The 21,676-nt window shown below is 45.1% G+C and overlaps 1 protein-coding gene across 6 annotated transcripts in view; it reads right to left on the reverse strand.

The window, feature by feature from the left end:
• The window catches only part of FXR1 (FMR1 autosomal homolog 1), a 1,317,598-nt gene that overhangs the window by 164,558 nt on the left and 1,131,364 nt on the right, over positions 1-21,676 (reverse strand). For 3 of the 6 annotated variants that reach the window (XM_069618663.1, XM_069618665.1, XM_069618664.1), the window contains one exon: positions 11,714-11,794. The exons of the other annotated variants lie outside the window; for them this stretch is intronic. In XM_069618663.1, the coding sequence (XP_069474764.1) occupies positions 11,714-11,794 (81 nt within the window). The remainder of the gene's footprint in view (positions 1-11,713; positions 11,795-21,676) is intronic. 6 annotated transcript variants of the gene reach the window in all.

Here is a 21,676-nt window from a genome sequence, read left to right on the forward strand (position 1 = left end):
GTAGAGAAGTCTTGTTGTCTGGGGTCTTTCAACCCGATTGAGTACTCTTTGATGGTGTCTATGTTTGCATCATCACAGTCTGCATTTATTGGGCCCAATTTTACTGTTGTGTTAGGGGAGCATGCAACTTCAGAGACTGTGAAGACTGTCTAAATGAGCTTCAGGCGTAGTCAATTAAATCGCCGTTGGTAATTGACAATATTGTGGAGTCATTTAAAGTTCCCCTTTTTTGCCTTTGATCTATAGGTATGGTGTGCGCATCAACAACTTCCATGCTTCTTTTTCCTTAGCTCCCTAAAATTGAATTTTTTTGCCGATTATTGTTTGCAGGGCTATCTAAGGTTGGCACCAGACTTTGTGCTTTTCCAGTCCAAACTGCAGGTCTTGAATCCATAGCAATAGCAGTGTTTAGGGGCAGATCATCATTGTCGAAGCTTGGGTGAGAGTTACTTTCAGATGTTGGATGAATGCTCAGGGGTCTCTTTATTTGGCTGGTCTTCAATGTGATGGAGGTATATAGTTAGCAACGCACACCTCTGTAGATTACTTATGTGTAAGTCAGTTACAAAGTCCTTTGGGGATCAAAGGGCCTAGCCCTGCAGTCTCCCCAGTGCTACGGGTTCCAAGTAGGACGGTGGTTAGCCGTTAACACGCGTCTGGATATCAGACGCTACAAAGTGTTATTTACCTACAGTTTGATATTTGGAGTTCGTGGCTGAGCTCAAGCGTTGAATTTACACGTGCATACGTCTCTTCACGAGGCAGAGTCCTGGAGAGCCAGGCAGAAGGGGTCAGCAGGAAGCTGTTGCAGAGGACTGCGATGGAAGGGCTGGCACTGCACCTGCCCCCTGCAAGCTGCCAACTGTCACTTAACTAACTTCGCTATGCAGGATTTGGAGCTTTTGAGTTCGCGGCATCCGCAGCATTTGGTCAGGTGGAGGGGTTCACACCGTTCTCAGGGGATTCAAGTGAACGCGTTCTCTCGCTCTCAATGTTTGAAGCAGTGTGTTGAAATGTATCTCAAATACAGCAGTCCAAGTGAGTTTACCAAAGAAAGTTATTTTTAATAATTCCCTGCAGCCTCCCTCCCCTTTCGGGACAAGAAACGGGTAGGGTTGCACAGAAGATTATTTATTAAAAAAACAGAAATAAACCAATTTAAAATATAAAACAAATTGTTCATCCTTCCCAATGAAATCCCAATGTCAATGTTTTACTACAATGAATGATCAACACATTGGTAAAAATCAAAGATCACTGCTGGATTTAACATGAAAACTTTTTAAAATATACACATCACCATATGTACATTTTGTTCACCCTGAGCACACATTCAGCATCCGATGAAGTGATGAGGATTCCTGACAAACTTTCATTTAACCGAAAACAAATATTTGTAATTTATTGAAAGCAAACACTCTCCTCTTTACTCACACAGGTCAGTATTTCAAACAGACATTCTAGAAAATTAAATTTAAAGAACGACTACTTGACATTCCAGCATGTAAATCGCCAGCAAAACAATATTTTTTACATGCAGGTTTACTGGGTTACCTTCAATGATGTTTCTATTGCATTACTGTGTAAAAAATGTATATTTGTTAATTTTCAATCGTCAATTTAAAGTGGCAAAAACAGCTTGCAGGTTTTCCCTTGAGTGGTTCAGAGCTAGTTACAGGACCATGCTCAGTCATATAACCAGGGAACAACTTTAATTACATTATTTAAGGCATGTGCAAAGTGAGATATATATGGCTCCAAGTCTATACTTGGCCATTACCCAGAAAAGGAGTCTGATCTCCCAATAAGCACACAATGTGGGCCTATTTGATTAAATCCAAAGTTTCCAGACGCACCTATACTTTCTGAAAGATTTACTTATTTTTGAGGATCTACAGTCAAGTGATAACCCCCACCCCCTCATCAGTACTTTCACAAATAAGAGGGATGGGTTTTAATTTATTCCCCTTTAGAATATACCTTCCTATAGAAGTATATTTCCCCTTGGCACTATACTTGCATATGAATTTGTTTTGGCCATCTCACAGACAGGTAGGTAAGCTCTCAAGGAATGGTTCAATTCTCCCCTTTAACTAACAAGTGGGCATTAGTCAGCAAGATGGGTGGGTCACCTTCCCTCCACTGCCCAGTTTCTCTCCTCCTGCATTGGGCCTGCACGTCTCCTTTTTCCACTGAGGAAGGCCTGGGGAACGCCATATAAGCATCTCACAGTGGTCTGCTAGCAATCCAAGATATGCCTAAAGGAAATCAAGATAATCTATTCTTGCTTTTGTTGTAAATTCCTCAATTCTCCTTCCTATCAGCCAGTCCATAAGTCAGCGAGTCCCCTTCAATCTATAGGTTTGGATTTTTATGTTTGTTTTAATATTTGTAATGCGCACCAGACCCAGGGGTATCAGGGCACAATAAGCATCAAGAAGATTGTTGAGCTTGGGTTGCAATGCTGTATAGGAATATACATTTATACAGTGATATAGGAATATACATTTATACAATAAGTAAATGGTGAGGAGCAGACAGTTAGGACAGTATAAAATGAGTAGCAGGTAAGTGGTTAACACACCTAGATGGATGCACAATGCACAATTTACATGGTATGTACAAATGGTGATAGCATACTGGGATATCTTAACAGTCATTCTCTTTGATCCAACCGGTGAGGTTGAACCTGAAGCGGAGGAAGGGTGCATCTTCCCTCAGGAGAGGGGGGAGGGGATTCCAGTATTGAGCAGCTTTAACCGGAAAGCTGCTGCCGCCAGTCTTAGTGCGTTTAAATCTGGGTACCATTAGGAGGTTAGCATTACCAGTTCTAGTGGGGCGGTTGGAGGATTGTCTTGTAAATCTGTCTATGAGGTAGTGTGGTGCGGCAGAGTGGAGACATTTATGTGTCAAGGAAGCTGTTTTGAGGAGGATCTTGTCTTTCGTCGATAGCCAGTTAGCTCTTCTGATGTCGGAGATGTGGTCTTTTTTGGGAATGCTTAGGGCTGCTCTCAAGGCGTTGTTTTGTAAAATCTGGATCTTGCTAGTAATGTATTTGTTACACCCTAAGTATAGGGCGTTACAATAGTCCAGTTTGGACAAAACCATGGCTCTAGCTAAGGTGATGCAGTTATTAGAAGAAAGGAAAGGTTTAGCTGCTCTGATTAGTTTGCAGGTGTAGGCCGTTGACAAGGCCATAGCGTTGACTTGTTTTTTTTAAACGTCAGTGTAGAATCTAGGTAGAATCCAAGGGTTTTGACTTTATTGGCTACGGTGATAATATCGTCATCTATTCTGAAGTTGGAGTAGTTATGACCTAGTTTGTTAAGGGGTGCAGAGGTGCCAAGGATGAGAAGTTCCGTTTTATCATCATTCAGGCACAGACCGTGCGAGCACATCCATGCTTGGATGAAGTACACACTATTACAAAGGCCAAATCCCTGCTGTAATCTCCCGTCAGCAGGATGAGGATCTGGGTATCATCAGCATAGTTAGTGTAGGTGATACCCAGGCCATCTCGATCGTCAAAAAGGGGCTTTGTGAAGATGTTGTACAAGGTTGGGGAAACACAGGAACCCTGAGGCACCCTGCAGGTGATGGGTATGGGGTCAGCAGCCACAGATGGGGAGAAGACACGCATGGTCCTATTGTCAAGCAAGGATTGGATCCAGCGGAGTGGGCAGCGGAGTCCAGGTGGTTACATAGGATTTTATGGTCCACTAAGTCGAACGCTGCTGAGAGGTCAAGTAAGAGCAGTAATGCTGCCTTTGCATTGTCTCTCAGCGTGTCAATTTGTGCCTTGGGGTCGATCAATGCGGTTTCTGTCCGGTGTAGGGGTCTGAAGCCGGATTGACGTACTCCTAAAAGGTGATTACATTCCAAATATTGTTGAATTTGAAGGTAAGCCACCTTGTCAAGAATTTTAAGCAAGAAAGGGACTGTGGCGATGGGGCATTAGTTAGTTGTTATGGAGGGGTCAAGAGATTGCTTTTTCAGGTGTGGGAGGACCCAGGATTGTTTCAAGTTATTAGGAATGATGCCGGTGGAGAAGGAGGCGTTGATGAGTTTGGAAATGAATGGGGAGAGATCACGTGCCACAGCCTTTATAATTTGGGCTGGACAAGGGTCGCCGTGGCAATCAGAGGGTTTAAGCGAGAGGATGACTTTTTCCACCTCTAGGATAGATACATTATTAAAATTAAAGTGGGGTGGGGGTTGATTAAATAGCAAATTGGATTGTTTGGGAAAACTTAGGAAGCTAAAACAATCCCTGCAGGATACCAATTGTCCCTACAACATAGAGACTACCAGGGTGTGTTAAAAGTTACCCTGCTAGGTAGGTATAGAGAGAAAGTATTCACTCAGCTAAATTAGCGTGGTTATCTGCAGATATCTGCAGTCCCTATGCCTTAGGAACAATTGGTATCCTGCAGGGATTGTTTTAGCTTCCTAAATTTTCCCAAACAATCCAATTTGCTATTTGATGAATATGTTCTTTTGTAATTTATGTATATATGATGAATGTTATGTTTTATGTCTTTTTTTGTTTTTTTCAATTGCTTCATTTAACTTTTGTAAAAATTTTGAATAACTAAAAATTGTGCTCTCAATAATAAATCTATTGCCAGTACTCTCTAGACTTCTCCTTTGGTTTACCCTCCGTGACTTTTTTTGAAAGCACTATCCTTGCATTACTATGGAGATTTAACCTAAATAATCAACAGAATTTAGGACTGTCCACAGCATGAGTACCCTCTTTCTGGTTCTGTTTGAGCAGTATATCTCGCCCCCACTCACGTTTGCACAAAGGGGCACCCTCTATTGTTTGTTACACATATTAATGAGCAGGGCAGCCTAACGTGAGTACTTTCTAAACCCTGTTTCGTCCCATTTGAAGTGATGTCATCTTGGAGATTTTTTTTTTTTACATTAAGCAACTGATTTTCGAAAACATTACGTTCCTCATGTGATATAGCCATTAATTAGTTTACCAGATTACTCTAACTCGGGTGAATCAAAAAATGTGAGTCTCATTTTGGCATGACATGATGTGCGGATGACAGATTTTTGCTTTATATTCTATGATACTTTCATATAAATATTCTTTTTCCATCTCAGAATATCGGCCAAGCCAGCCGGAACGCTAGGATATATGCATCACTGACGTTCCATATTTTCCTGCAGAAATGTTGAACAAGCTGCTTACCTGTAACTCCTGTTCTTCAGCATGGGTCTGGCATGGATTCACATGCTCATGAATACATTTACACAGCAGTACATACGCAACCACAGGCGGTGGCAGGGCTCAACAGAAGCAATACACTTCCCCCTGGAACAGACTACTCTCAGGGAAATAGGTTGCGTAGCACTGCTTGGCTGACCAGGGACTCCTCCCTGGAATCCCTGTCGAAGCAGTAGAATCTTGTGAAAGTGTGGGTGGACCTCAATGTAGTAGCCCTGCAGATGTTGAGAAGGGGAACACCAGAAAGAAACGTAGTTGCTGCAATGGCTCTGGTGGAATGGGCTCTTGGCCGGCCTGGAAGAGGTCAGTCGGCCAGATGATTACAGTATATGATACAGCGGAGATTCACCTGGTTATGGAAGCCTTAGAAAGGGCCATCCCCTGACCCACAGGTCCAAAATTGACAAACATTTTTCATGCATGCCATATAAAACTTCAAGCACAAGCAACGTCCAGCGTAAAAGGGCTCGGAAAGAAAACTAGCAGAACCAAAGGCTTGTTGAAATGGTGAGGGGGGCCTTTGGCATAAAAGTGGAGTGGGTCCGCAGAAACAACCTTGTAGCAAGGAAGGTCGGCTGCTTGCAGGAGAGGGCCTGGATCTCTGAGCGCCTGGCTGAGATGATGGCCTCTAGGAAAGCAGTCTTCCATGAAAGATACTTCAGAGAGGCCTGATGTATTGTTTCAAAAGGAGGCCCCATGAGCTTAGTCGAAACCATGTTGAGATCCCAAGCCGATCACTGGAGGAAAATTACTGAAGGTGCCTTTGAGGAACTCCTTGACAAGCCTGTGTGACCACAGTGAGGAGGCTTCCCCCAGGCATACAGGGATATGGCAGCTAGATGTACCTTGATAGAGGCATGAGCCTGGCCAGCCTTGGCCAGCAAAAGCAGGTACGGGAGGAGCTGCAGAGCTGTGATTCACAGAGGCATAATCTTCAGAGTCTGGCACCACAATGTGAAACAAGACAGCATAGAGGAAGCGCTGGTTTTGGCCAGGATCTTCGTACATTACAGTGGCAGGGAGTAGTGCCCAAACTCTAGGGCTGCAGAAGCCAGGCCGTGAGGCTCAGCGACGCTGGGTTCTGGTGCAGTATTGTTCCATTTTCTCTGGAGAGAAGATCGGGAAGCGGAGGTAGCCAAATGGATGGAGTCACTAACAGAGCAGACCCAGGTACCAGATCAGCCGTGGCAACGCTGGCGCAATGAGAATCATCTTGCAATGGCAATGTCTAAGTGTTGATCCCATGTAGCAGGAGCGGAATTGGCGGGAAGGCGTACAAGGAGAGCCCATCCCACGGGAACAAGAAGGCATCTCCCAGGCTCCTTGGCTGGCACTTGGAGTTGGCTGCCGTCATGAAGAGGTTGATCTGGTGGTGACCCCTCTTGCTGAAGAGAAAGGACACTTGCGCCTCCTGAAGTTACTACTCGTGGTTGGACCGCAGTGCCCTGCCGAGTATGTGATGGTGTTCTTGGTGACCGCCAGGTGAAAGGGAACGAGGCACATGTCCAGAAGAACGGTCCAGCACCACAGGGACTGGGCTTCCAGGGAAAGAACGGGGGACCACGTCCCGCCCTGTTTCCGGAGGTAGAACATGGTGGTGCTGGCTCAACATCTGCACCACCTTCCCCTGTAGCTGCAGCTGGAAGGACTTGAGGACCCAGAAGACCACTTGGAGATCCAGGATGTTTATGTGTAGGTACTTCATCCTGGCGTGAGACTTTCCTGTGTGAGAGTGTCCAACCATCCAGGGAGGCATCTGTGGCGACTGTAGCATGGTATGGGGTGGGGGTTGAAAGGGAGCTCCCCGAGTGAGATGTGGGTGCATCCCCCACCATCATAGTGCTTGCCAAAACTCCTGAGAGAGGGCAATCTTGTCTGTCCAAGTGTTCGTGACCTGCTGCCACCTGGCATCGAGAAACTCCTGCAGAGGTCTCATCTGGAGCCTGCAAAAGGGGACGAGATGTATATAGGAGGACATCATGCCCAACAGTAACTTGCTGGAGAGTACTGTTGAGACGGACACTGCCGACAGCCGCTGAACCATCCAGAGAATAGCCTTCACCCTCTCCTGAGGGGGTTGCTAAACATGCAACCATGTTGAAGTGGGTGCCCAGAAACAGAGTGTTCAGCAATGGCACCACACAGGACTTCGGATAATTGATGGAGAATCTGTGAGCCGTCAGAAGGTGAATGGTCCGTCATCTGCCGAGTTGCCAGGGTGTTCAACCAGGAGTGAATGGGCCAGTCGTCCAGATAAGGGTACATATGGATGCCCTTTGTAGAGTAGATGCGCCACAACCAGAGACAAGCACTTTGTGAACACACTTGGAGCTGACTTTAGACCAAAAGGTAGAGCCTCGAATGGGTAGGGTCATCCATGAAACACAAAATGCAGGAACTTCCGATGTTTACGGTGAATGTGGATGTTAAAGTAAGCGTCCTTCTGGTCCAAAGTCGCTAGAAAGTCCCTTCCCTTCCCTTCAACTGGTTGAGCACATGCTGCAACGTGACCATCCTTAATATCTTTGACTTAAAGTACTTGGTGAGGCATTTTAAGTCTAGGATTGGCTGCCACCCTTCTGACTTCTTCCGAACCAGAGAGTATCTGGCATACACTCTGGAGCCCCAGAGTCATTGAGTGACAAGCTCTTTCTTAACATTCCTCAATATGGCCTGAACCTCCTAAAAGAGTTGAGTCATGTGTTGTTGACGCGCTACAGGAGGAATGCAAGGGCACTTGTGTTGAAATTCCAAGGCGTGTCCTTGTTGAAGAATGTCCAGCACCCATTTGTCCGTAGTGATGGCTTTCCACTGTTCAACAAGCCTCCCACAGGGGAGCAAAAGTGGGGGGCCCGGATCTGCGGCCGGTTCAGGGCTGCTTGGGCGTCTGCGTCCTAGCCTGCGACGACACTGGCCTCCACTGCCATAGATTTTAGCGTGGAATGAGCCAATCTCATCCAGTGGTGAATCCCTGGCGGGCAGGTTGGTACCCAGAGGCTCCCCATCTTCAGGGACATAAATCTTCTTACTCGGCTGTATGAGTAGCCGTGGTATCTGTGTCAGTACCGGTGTGGCTGCTCCTCCACTGGTGTGAAGGCCCCATGAGTTGGCATCGGCTGATGTTTTGGCACTGGAAGAGCTAGGCTGACGCGTCGGCCTGGTAGGGCAAGGTTGATGCTTCTGTCTGGTACGAGTTCACCTAGGAGGCACCTTGTATTGTAAATGGAAGCCCATGATCCTGAAGCGTAGTAAGGAACGATGCGGCTGCCAAGCCAGGATGTCTAGGCAAGTGTCCTTCAGATCCAGGGAGCATATCCAGTCTCCCCTGTCCAGTGTTTCCGCAATAAGAGCTGGCGTAACCATCTTGAACTTTTGCAGAGGGAGGGAGAGATTGAGGGTGGAAAGGTCCAACACAACTCTCAGGCAAGCCTGGTTCTTCTTCTGTATGGTGAAAATCCTAGAATAAAAGCCCAAGCCCCACTGGGAGGCTGGGACTTCTTCCACAGTCTGGCTCTCGACGAGCGACCGGACCTCCGCCGGCAGAGTTGCTGTCCCAATCTGTAGGAGAGGAGGGAGGAGATAAGGGAGGAGAGGAAGGTACCGGTAGGCGGTACCCCGTGGACACTACATAGAGGAAGTTCTGGAAGGAACTCTGCAATTTCCCACCAGAGCCTTTGGTTAGCGGCTGCCAAACATGGAATCTGCGTTGGCCTGCCGCAAGTGCAAGGAAGCGTTTGAGTACAGCTTCTTCCCATACACCTCCAGGATCCTCTACTCCTTGCCTAGCAGTGTCGAGGACAAACTGGCCGACGACGACTGAGGCTTGGAATAGAGTGACACTGCAGCTATCATAGAAGAGTGCAGTTCAGGATGCGCTTAAAGCAAGAGTGTGTCCCCCTCCATCTGCCTGTACTTTGCCTCGAGACGCCAATTGACAGACTGGGCTGAGTGTGGCTTGAGCCAACCTTCTTTGCCAGGGAAACTAGGTCTTTCTGCATCAGGATCCCTGTTTTGGTAGGGGGTCTCATGGTGAGGACCTCTGCTAAAACACTCCCACCCCCTCCTCTGGCTGATCTACCTCGGGCTGAAGAAGGCTCAAATACTCAGCCAAACCTGCAAGGCCTTCGTGGAAGGCCCTGGCTGAAGATTGTGTGTCGGGGTCCTACTCCTCATCCATATCCGCCAGGCTCGGGGGGGTCTGGAGCTGGTGGAGGAGTGCTGGGCGCCGTGGGCTGCGGAGTGGAGACCGGAGCCGGTGGCTGCTGCAGAGGCTGGTGTGGAACCACCTGTACTGTGGAAGGCAGGGAATTCTGAATCTGAGGAGCTGCTGGGGCAGCAGAGTCTGCACTGGGGTCTGTGGCATCGGAGGAATGACTATGGGTGACGGTGGTGTGACCTGAGGGAGAGTGGCCCTGATGGCATCCCGGAGGATGGCCTCCATCTGGAGAGTTCGCAAAGCCCCAGGAACCTTTCGAAGAACCTGTCTTCGGAAGCTGTGGAGGTGGCAGGTGATATTGACGAATGGCCAAGGGCAGCTGGGGCAGGGGCACTCTGCCTGGGGTGCAGGGGAAACCTGCCCTGCGCTGCTGGTGGATAAACTGAAGCCAACACACCTGGTTGACACCAGTCCCACCTTGTGATTCTTTCCTCCACCTGCTCCGCAAGAGGGGGTATCGGATGAGCAGCCATTTTGTAGGGCGTGGCGGCCATTTTGTTGAGCTGCGTGCCACGTGCAGAAGTCGTGGTGCCTACCTCGCTGGAACCAGCCCCGTCCAAGACAACTGATGTTAGAACAAAAGGCCTACCCTGCACCTCAGGGCGTAACCTGGAAGGTGTATTGCCCTCGGCAGAGCTGCCGGTACTGCTACGTGAAGGCACCCCCGTGACATGATGCCGGTACAAGGGCGTTGCTCCTCAGGAGTCCCTCAGCACTAACACCGGAAGATATGGAGACCCCTCGGCAGTGAGGCCGGTAGCTGGACTAGCCTCGGAACGTGGGCCGGTACTAGAACCCAAAAGGTTCCTCTGGTCGGGCGCTTCCTTGGGAAGGAGTTGCCCTTATGGAGTGTGATGGTGACTAGAGGCCTTTCCTTCTGCCTCAAGCGATGTTTGACGAAGTCCTTTAGGTCCTCCGGAGGCGACTTCTGGAACAGCTCCCTCCACCTGGCTAGCCTGTTCTTCGGTGCCAGTGGTGTCAATGCGTCGCACGCGGAACAACCTTCCCAGCCATAGTCGGGGCCAAGGCATCGGAGGAAAAGGGCATGGGGGTCGGTTGTAGGCTGGACACCTGCTGAAGCCCGCTGAAGTCGACATGTGCCGGAGAGAAGCGTGGCGTCGGAGGACCAAGTATCTATTGAAAAGAAAAAGATAGAATATCCAGGGAAGAGTGCGTGGTATTACATGGCCGAAGCCAAACCCAGGAGCACTGGTGAATTCGGCCCATTCCCGTCTATGCCGAAAAGGGGACTGAGGAGTGGCACCGGTAGGCGCAGTCAGGTGAGCGCATGCTCCCAGGGCCGCGCCTCTAACTTTAAAGAGGAAGAAGATTATTTCTGGTGAAAAAGGTTCCGTCTCTTGTCCCTCGCGAGGGACGCCCATACAGTAGGGAGGAAAGGGGACGGGACATAAGAGTACCCACTTGTGACGGTTTAAAGATTTTCATAAGCTGTGCTTGGCGCCATTTAAAAATAGGTTTAATCTGTGGAAAAAGGAACATATCTGAAGTAGCTACTGGCTATAAACCTCAAGAGGTTTATTCAATAACATGTCAGTCTTGCTTTCAGTTTTCGCTGTGACATAGAAAGATCATGAGTTTTTTTTCAGGTTTGCAACATGGCTGGATACCTTCACAAATCATATTTAACTTTAGAGATCATACCAGATGCACAGCTTCACTTCTCTGTTAGCGCTTCCAATGCCCTTATAGTATCCTTCAACATCCCCTCAACTTGGACATTAACCACAAGCAGGGAAAAGATATAGTCCAACACACTGCCCTTTCTATGATTCCAGTCCCCTGAAATTATACAGTCCATAAACTACATTCTTTTGGGGAAAACGTGGGATCCATGAGATTAAGCGCATGAATTCCTCAGAAAAACAAAAAAATGTGGGCCTTATATGACATACAGATTTCTTAAATAGGTTTCCACGTGCAAAAAAATAAATGTATAAACTGAGGACCAACTGAAAAAATATGCAAATAAAAAGGTCATCTTAAACGCAAGTCAGAAACAACAACCCGTGCTTTTGCAGTTTTATTTCTTAAGTACTAGGAGATTGCTACAAGAAAACTTGATTCCACAAAGCAGAATCAAAGCTTCACATGCCACCAGTTAGTTAATTAGAACATCATTTCACCAAAGAAAACCTAATTAGTAAGCAAATAAGTATAGATGCACAAAAGGTGAAATGCAATACACATCCTTTCATGCTAGTGAGGTTTTGTTAACAGTTCCTTCACACATTTACCTGGCTGTTTATCTTCTGCCTGACCCCTGAACCGACGCCTGCGGCTACGATTGCGTCGCTGGGGTTTAATTTCACTATCATCTGCAATAGCAAAGTTTACCATAAACTTTTTACTAGCTCTAACATTTTAAATTCTTCTTGTAAAAATGAAAGGAGTAATCATTTCTAAAGAAAGAGAATATTTCATCAATGCTTGTATTACAATAGTGATATGTAATCCACGAGATGAGATGTATTGTGCAACTGCACCAATGAAATTAAAACCTTATGTCATTGCATCAAAATATTCCCACATCACTAGGCAAAGCCAGATTGCTTTCAAGAATGTTGTAACATTTTGAATACTCCAGATGTCGAAAGGTACTTTCTAAACAATTCCATCTTTCAACAGGTCTCAAAATGACTGTCTCTTGAAAATGACGCACGAATGAGGCTATACTCTAAATCATTGCATAATTCAAGTACGCTTTTCATCAAAAAAAGTACTTACCTTTGGTAATGAACTTTTGTATGGATACAATCTTCCCCAAACAGTTTCCACTCATTGAAACTGCTCCAGGCGCTGAAAGGATTGCGAAATCTTTAAACTGCCACACAACAAGTAGTTAAATTGCCCATGCAGCTCTAAAATGGGCGATTGGTGCAAATGCACACATTAACAATGCGAAATGACGCAGAGAATGGCATTTTGGCATGCTACTAAAACACGCCAAAGAGTATGAAAAATCTACATTAATAGAATAGCTAAGTGACAAAGGAAATCAATGCTGCCACTTTGAAAAAGAAGTAGTTAAAGACTACAATTAGAGTGGATACTAAATCAAACATTGATTTTCAAAACAGTTCACTGTAAAATGTAAGAGAGGGGTGTGGGCAAAAGAAGCCAAGTGGAACACTGCGCTTGCACAATGCAGTAAACACGCGGAAGGCAGCAGATGACTGGGATTTGTGAGTATGTTGCCCAAGTACTCCACAGTGATAGCAGACTAAGAGAAAGTTTTCCAGTGTCGCTGCGCCAGCAAAAATAGTAAATCCACACTGCATAAGTTGCAGGTTTATTAAATGCGATCTTGTACAGCCTGACACGTGTTTCGAGCAGTCCTTGCTCTTCCTCTGAGGCTGATGTATATTAAATAAAAAATATAATCCAACGAAAATATTGTACAAAAGAAATATAAAAGAAAGGTAGTTCATAGTGTCAATGAAAGTAAATATGATTAACATGTTAATTATAGTTACATCCAAGTGGGGTAGGCGGTATAACAAAACCAAATAAAAAGGTAATTTCCCAGTTGGTTGACACAATTGTGTAAAGGTTGTTTTACAAAACAGTCCCTATTTTAAAAAAATAAACCAAACAGCAAAAGTGCATCAGTACATAGAATTATGAATTTGTAACAATTGAAAAATTGTGAATGTAGAAGTTGTAAATACCGTGGGTTTGGTGTATTGCAGATGCGGTAGGGACCAAGGATCAAAATCAGTTGTTCCATCATAAGAGGGATAGAAAAATAAGGAGAGGGAATGGAAACAAAGCGGCAACACTTGCATTAATCTACCAGTTGTAATGACATGGGCTAAATAGAGAATGACAAAACTGTGGAATTTGATTAGATAATCATGTTGTCAAAATACTTATAAACTGGGTACCTTGTGTCGAAGGAAGTTCTGGTACAGTTGTTCATGGGTCAATGTAATTTAGCTTCAATAATGCAATAATTAGAGGACGAATGTATGCTGAATCAATAGCTATAGCGGGGTTCCTGAACTTGGCATTCATAATTGGAGTTAAGTAACGATGTAATATGAAAGTTAGAGTGTACCTTTTAAAAATTCCTCGCAGTTGCGGCATTCTCTTACTTAAGAGCCGGGCTGCGCGCGTTGCAGGGGGTGATAGAAAAATTGCATCAAGGCGAGTGTGCGGTTTGCAAGGTCCCAATAGTGCGAGAGAAAGGGAAAAACAAATAAAGCCAATTATGCATTTAACAGACGTCTGCCGTGTTGCTGCCTCTGAGACTGACGGATGAAAAGACAGCTGTGGTATGACGGCGGTCCAAGGGACCGTGAAAAATGGCTTACCTTGGTGGTCTGCTTTGGAAGCGGCTGGTCGCCACACAAGTGCTTGTCTAGCTAACTTGTATATATTAACGCGTGCTTCTTAGTGGATGAGCTTGAGCCCAAATGAGCTTGTGTGTGGGGCCACCATCTTGGAATGGTGTGAAAGGTGCAAGGCAGAATGCACAAATAGCAGAGCGGAATTGTGGCCTGTCATTGTTCGAAGTAATTGGGTGAGTTCAACACTAAGTTTCTGAGTTGAAATTAGGGCGAAAGAAGAAAGGCCCTAAGTACTCTGTTAAGCCAATGCCTGAAATGCGTGCGAAATATGTTCATGAAGGAAGCTAGGCACGTAGTATATCTTGTTATAGAACCCTAGAGACACATAAAAGTGAGTCCCTAAAGACAGGTAAGATAGGCATGGCTACGTAGCATTGAGAAAGATGCAGTAAATTGATTGGGGGTTAAGTTCGTAGATATGTGCGCCATTTTGGCCTGTGAGATTTGGTTAGAGGTAGAAACAGGGCTAGACCTGAGAAAATTTGAAAGTGGAAAATCATATTTCACACGTCATCCTCATTAGTGTTGTTTGGCGCTGGGTTTCCAATGCCCTCTCTAAGTGTGTGCCCATATATATATACAGGTAAATGGACTAATTGCAGATGTGTGTGTGAATTGTCACATAAGATCAGAGGCACAAGTTCGATCTGTCATGTGAATAAACAAATAAGGTAGGAGAAAAAAAGAGTAAGAAATATAGAAAACTTTTAGTAGATGAAAGCTCAAAGCGTAGTTAGAATGTTATAGGAAGACAGCTAGTTCATGGTCTGAATTAAGGCCACAGTATACAGTCATATATTGACATAAGTTTTGCTTCAAGCATACGGAGGATAAGAGTCAGGCCAGATTTATACAAAGAGGCTATAATGGCAAACATGTCGCAGCCACAGCTAAAAAGGTCAGCAAATACGAGAGGGGTGCGTTACTTCAACCAAACACTGGAGCTACAAGACACAGTGCTAACAAGATTCTACTTATTACCAGATGCAATAAGGATAGCCATGCACTCTATACCATTATGAAAAGACATTGGCACCCATTGCATCTGGATGTGGATATAACTAATTGGATAGACCCTTTTCCCAATTTCACTTTCAGCAAAGGAATTACCCTTAAGAATATGCTCAGGCCGTCCTTCATGCGCAACCAAGCACGCCAATCAACATGGCTAAGTCAAAATCAACCTAAAGGCTTTCGCAAATGCAGCAGCTGCTCCATGTGCCCTTATGCTCTCGAAACCACAAATGTCCTGTTCAACCCAGGACAGGTTCACCAGATTGACACTTTCATGAATTGTAACACTAAATTCACTGTGTATTGCATTATTTGTGTGTGCAACAAAAAGTACATCCGCAGTACTATCAGACCCCTTAAGTCTCGGATCAGAGAACATTTGTCTACTATAGCCAGTCAAGATGCCAAATTTACGTTAGCCAGTCACTGGCAGAAACACCACCAATTGGACCTTAAACAGAACATTAGATTTTTAGAACTTGCTAAAGCAACCCTACCCTCCACCCCCCGAGGGGGCAACCTGACTTTTATACTCCGTAGGCTTGAAGCAAAACATATATGTCAATATAGGACAGTATACTGTGGCCTTAATTCAGACCATGAACTAGCTGTCTGCCTATAACATTCTAAGTACGCTTTGAGCTTTCATCTACTAATAGTTTTCTATATTTCTTCCTCTTTTTCTCCTTCTACCTTATTTGTTTATTCACATGCCAGATCGAACTTATGCCTCTGATCTTGTGTGACAATTCACACACACACACACATCTGCAATTAGTCCATTTACATGTATATATATGGGCACACACAGAGAGGGCATTGGAAACCCAGCACCAAACAACACTACCGAGGATGACGTGTGAAATATGATTTTCCACTTTCAAATTCTCTCAGGTCTAGCCCTGTTTTCTACCTCTCTAACCAAATCTCTTAGGCCAAAATGGCGCACATATCTACGAACTTAACCCACAATCAATTTACTGCATCTTTCTCAATGCTACGTAGCCATGCCTATCTTACGTGTCTTTAGGGACTCACTTATGTGTCTCTAGGGTTCTATAACAAGATATACTAGGTGCCTAGCTTCATTCATGAACATATTTCGCACGCATTTCAGGCATTGGCTTAACCGAGTACCTCGGGCCTTTCTTCTTTCGTCCTAATTTCAACTCACAAACTTAGTGTTGAACTCACCCAATTAATTAGAACAATGACAGGCCACAATTCGGTTCTGCGATTTGTGCATTCTGCCTTGCACCTTTCACACCATTCCAAGGTGGCGGCCCCACACACAAGCTCATTTGGGCTCATGCTAATCCACTAAGAGGCATGCGTTAATATATACAAGTTAGGTAGACCAGCACTTGTGTGTGGACCAGCCCTTCCGAAACAGACCACCAAGTTACGCCATTTTTCACAGTCCCTTGGACCGCCGCCAAACCACATCTGTCTTTTCATCTGTCAGTCTCAGAGGCAGCAACACGGCAGACGTCCGTTAAATGCATAATCGGCTTTGTTTATTTTTCCCTTTCTCTCGCACTATTGGGACCTTGCACACGGGCACACTCGCCTTAATTCAATTTTTCTATCAACCCCCGCAACGCGCACAGTCCGGCTCTTAAGAGAATGCCGCAACTGCGAGGAATTTTTAAAAGGTACGCTCTAACTTTCATATTACATCGTTACTTAACTCCAATTATGAATGCCAAGTTCAGGAACCCTGCTATAGCTATTGATTCGGCATACATTCGTCCTCTAATTAAATATTGCATTATTGAAGCTAAATTACATTGACCCATGAACAACTGTACCAGAACTTCCTTCGACACAAGGTACCCTGTTTATTAGTATTTTGACAACATGATTATCTAATCAAATTCCAGTTTTGTCATTCTCTATTTAGCCCATGTCATTACAACTGGTAGATTAAAAGTGTTGCCGCTTTGTTTCCATTCCCTCTCCTCCTCATTTTTCTAACACTTTTATGACGGAACAACTGATTTTGATCCTTGGTTCCTTCCACATCTGCAATACACCAAACCCACGGTATTTACAACTTCTACATTCACAATTTTTCAATTGTTACAAATTCATAATTCTATGTACTGATGCACTTTTGCTGTTTGTTTTTTTTTTTTTAAATTGTGACTTTTGTAAAACAATAACCTTTACACAATTGTGTCAACCAACTGGGAAATTACCTTTTTATTTGGTTTTGTTATACGTTCTGCCCCACTTGGATGTAACTATACTTATCATGTTAATCATATTTACTTTCATTGACACTATGAACTACCTTTCTTTTATATTTCTTTTATACAATATTTTCGTTGGATTATATTTTTATTTAATATACACCAGCCTAAGAGGAAGAGCAAGGACTGCTCAAAACACATGTTAGGCTGTACACGAACGCATTTAATAAACCTGCAACTTAACCAGTCTGGATTTACTCTTTTTGCTGGCACAGCGAGACTGGAAAGCTTTCTTTTAGTCCACTGTAAAATGTATACAAACAAGGAAGCATCAGATCCAATGTGCCTTAAGGAGCCCAGATGGTCAGTGTAATTGAATACACCTTCCGAATACAAAGTTTTAACATCTTTACAATGTCAAAAACATTCTTCCTCTGATAATAAACACATTGAAGTGGAGCCATAATATCAAAAAAATAATCAGGAAAAGTTTGATAATACAATTAAGTAATGCTCTGAGGATATCTATAGGTTTATGGGTGGAAAGGTCGATGCATGCAATGAGGTTGATAAGTATATTTCTCAAGTAATATTAATTAGGACAAATGAAAATGTTGAATTGATTCATTTGTGATGTTTAAATTTATAAGATTTTCATGTGCTGTGTGTGTATATGGGATACATTACTCACCGTAATCATATTTCTGATGCTTGTATCTGCTTAGATTCACATGCTATGCATAGGGCGACATCTAGTGGAAGCTGCAGAGTATTACAGTTGTGGTTTTCAAAACTCAAAAAGGGACGTCAACATGGCGTGCCAGTAATACTATCCCTAGTGTGACGTCCACTGTACCAATGGTCCTTCACGCGTCGAGGTCCCCCAGATTGTTTTATTTCTGACATGAGGTAACATGAAGTGTATCATGAGAACTGGTGTATCCAAGCAGATAAATATCAGAGAAGCTCATAACATCTAGGCACCTTCTCTCAGGGGAGGAAGGGTGGGCGCATGTGAATCGAAGCAGATACAAGCATCATAAACATGATTACGGTGAGTAATGTATCCCTTCCAAGGCTTGTGGAAACTGCTCAGATCACATGCTATGCATAGATTAGCAAGCAGTTTTAGGAGAAGGTGGTGGGTTGTGAGAAGTATCAGCGGCAAATATATGTTTTAGAACCGCTTGTCCCACCTGTGTATCTTCTTTGGAATGAGGGTCAATGCAGTAGTGCTGAGCTAATGTGTGCACTGAGCACCATGTAGCTGCTTTGCAAATGCTTTCTAGGGGGACATTTGCGATAAAAACAAGAGTAGCTTCTGTGCTCCTTGTGGAGTGAGCTCCTGGTGTGAAAGGCAGCGTTTTGTTTGATAATGAATAGCACAGTTGTATGCATCTGACTATGCATCTGGAGAAGGCATTCTTGGAAATGTGGTCTCCTTCTCTGCCTGGTGCTACGGAGACAAACAGTTGGTCTATTTTCCTAAGCAGTCTGGTCTTGTTTACATAGTACAGGACCGCCCTCCTTACATCTACTGTGTGGAGTTTTACCTCAGCTGAGCTAGTTGGATTCTGGAAGAAAGCCAGCAGCTCAAGCGACTGGTTCACGTGGAATTTGGAAATGAACGTAGCAGAGAACCTAGGATGTGTATGTAAAACCAATTTGTCTGTGTATGACAAAGACAGGGTCCTGCACTGACAATGCTTATAATTCACTAACTCTTCTTATGGAAGTAATAGCCACTACGAAGGCAGTCTTGTATGTCATGTCTTTAAGACTTGATTTATGCATAGGCTTTACTGGGGGTGCCATGAGCTTTGCAAGTGCTACATTGAGATCCCAGCCTGGCGGTGGGTTTGAAATTGGAGGGTGAAGTCTCTTTACTCCCTCCATGAATGCTTTAATGGCTACATTTTCCACCACGATATCTTACTCTCACAGGTGATGTATGCTGATCAAGCCGCCAGGTGGACCTTTATGGAGTTGAATACTAACCCAGAGTCTAACAAGTGGAACATATCATTTAGGATGTGAGATGGGGTACATTTTACGGGGTATATTTGCACCACATTACAAATCTCTTCCACTTGTCAAAATAACAGTGTCTGGTGTTTGTTTTACGTGCCTCCTTGAGGATATCCATACTGCATTGTGGTAGATTAAGATGTCCGAACTCTGATCTCACGAGCCATGCTAGCAAGTTCATTGAGTATGGTTGAGGATACAGTTATTCCCTCTGTGTTGGGTCAATACGGTGGTTTGGCACGAGAATTTGATGGGAATCCCACATCGCCAGTTTGCGCAGATGTGGATAGCATGGCTGTCTTGTCCACATAGGAGCAACTAGGATGAGCATCATCTGTTCTCTGTGAATCTTGTTCACTACCCTGCTCATTAAAAGTGTAGGGGGCAAATTGTAAGCAAATTTCTCTGACCAGCTCATCCATACGGGGTTCCCCTTCGAGTATGGTTGGGGAAACCTGAATGCGAAGTCTGGGCATTGCTGGTTTTCTCCTGTAGTGAACAACTTTAGCGTGGGGGTAACCCCAATGTGAGAAGATGTGGTCTACAACGCTTGAGTCTAGTTGCCACTAGTGTTACTCCAGTAGGGGATCTCTGCTCAGAGAGTCTGCTAGAGTGTTGAGTACAGCTGGAACATGTTCGGAGGATAGGAACATCCCCCGTTTGAGTGCCCATCTCCATACTTTCTGTGCCAGCTTGGAGCGATATGGAGAGTGTGTGCCCCCCTGCTTGTTGATATAGAATATCGCAGGGGTACTGTCGTGAGGATTTGAACTGACTGGTTCGTCAGGTGCGCTTCGAATACTGCCAGGCGTTCTAGCAGGTTGATGTGGTTCTGTGCTGTGATGTGATTCTACAGACTATGTGCTGTGTGGTGAAGGTAATGTGATCCCCCACCCAGAAAGTCATGCATCTGTTGTAACGATCGCTTGCGCGATCGGGTCGTGGAAGGGTTTTCCCTTCAAAAGGTTTTCCTTTGTCCACAAGCGTAGGTTTTGTACTACTGTTGGTGAAACCACCACTAGATCGTCCCACTGACCGCTTGCCCGAGACCATTGTTTCGCCAACCACTCCTGCCTTGGGGCGCATGTGCAGACGTGCGTGTGGGGCCAGGTATATGCACAATGCCATCATGCCTAGTAAACGCATGGCTTTGTGTATCTGGCGACTGGCTTGATACTGAGGTATTTGACATAGCATGTTTTGAACTCTTTCCATTGATGGGAAGACTAACCCTGCTTCTGTGTTCAAGACAGCTCCTAGAAACTGTTTTGTAGTGTTTGGCACAAGGCTTGACTTTTTATCATTTATTGAGAAGCCCAATTGGAAGAGAAGGTTTATTGTTCTTTGCACGTTTTGTTTGCAAAGATAAGGTGATTCCCCTGTGATCAGCCAGTCATCCAGGTAGGGGTACACCGGTATTGCCTCCCTGCGCAGGTGCCCTGCCACCACTGCCAGTACCTTAGTGAATACCCTTGGAGCAGACGCTATTCCGAAGGGTAGCACCTTGAATTGGTAGTGCTGGTTTGCTATTTTGAAACACAAGAGTTTTCTGTGCGCTGGGAACATTGAAATATGAAAATAGGCATCTTTCATATCGAGTGTTGCCATGTAGTCTCCCCGCTTTAGCAGGGGGATTTACTTCTCGTAGCGTTGTCATGCAGAATTTTTGTGGCTTTACATAAGTGTTTGCAAGGGGCAAGTCTAACACTGGGCGCATAAATGGATCTTTTTTGGCACACGGAAGTAGGTTGAATAAATACCCTTGCTTACCTCGTTCGTTGGTACGATCTCTATAGCGTCCTTCAGTAGCAGTGCGGCAACCTCCTCGAGTAGGACGAGTTGTTCTTCCTTCGTTGATTTTCTTTGACACGGGGGATAGGTGGATGGTTTTCGGATGAGCACCACACAACCTCCCGCCACAGTTGATAACACCCGACTTGTCTGTGGTGATTCCCTCCCATGCGTGGGTTAAGTGTGAAATGCGCCCTCCTACTGGAGAGGCATGGGAGGGGACCTGTAGTGGGCTGTCATTGTTTAGGAAGTGTACCGCCACCTCTATATTTGGAGGATCTCCACCGGCCACGAGATCGGCGCTGGCCCCTTTGACACCCCTGCGAGGCTTGGCCCTGGTTGTTACCCCAGAAAGAGCCCTGATCCTGTCCGTAACCGGAACTTTGGCCACAAAACCGACGAAAATTACTTCCGCCTCTCTGGCCCAGTGGTTTGTCAGCTGGCCTAGAGACTTTAGAGTGTCATATTCCTCCTTGGCGGACTTCAACTAGTCTTCTATGGCTTTCCCGAATAGGACGTTTAGCTCCACCGGCATATTAAGGCGTGTAGCTTGGATATGCAGTTTGAAGCCAGATTGGCGTAGTGCTCGATTATGGTCCCTTCAGCAACTGTATGCTGCATCCAAGTTGTTTTTCAGAATACAGCTGGCTGTTGCCTTGCCATCCGCTGCTACCACAGCTAGTTGAGACTTCAGAGGCTCGGGAGCAGAAGCTATCAGAGTAGTTATCTTGTCCTATTTGTGGCAATTCTAGCCTACCAACAGCGTCAAATTATTGGCGATCCTTGTTTGGAAAGCTGCCGAAGTGGCTACCTTTCTCCA

The sequence above is a fragment of the Ambystoma mexicanum genome, chromosome 10, assembly GCF_040938575.1.
Source record: "Ambystoma mexicanum isolate Mex_15411 chromosome 10, UKY_AmexF1_1, whole genome shotgun sequence".
Taxonomy (NCBI): Eukaryota; Metazoa; Chordata; class Amphibia; order Caudata; family Ambystomatidae; genus Ambystoma; species Ambystoma mexicanum.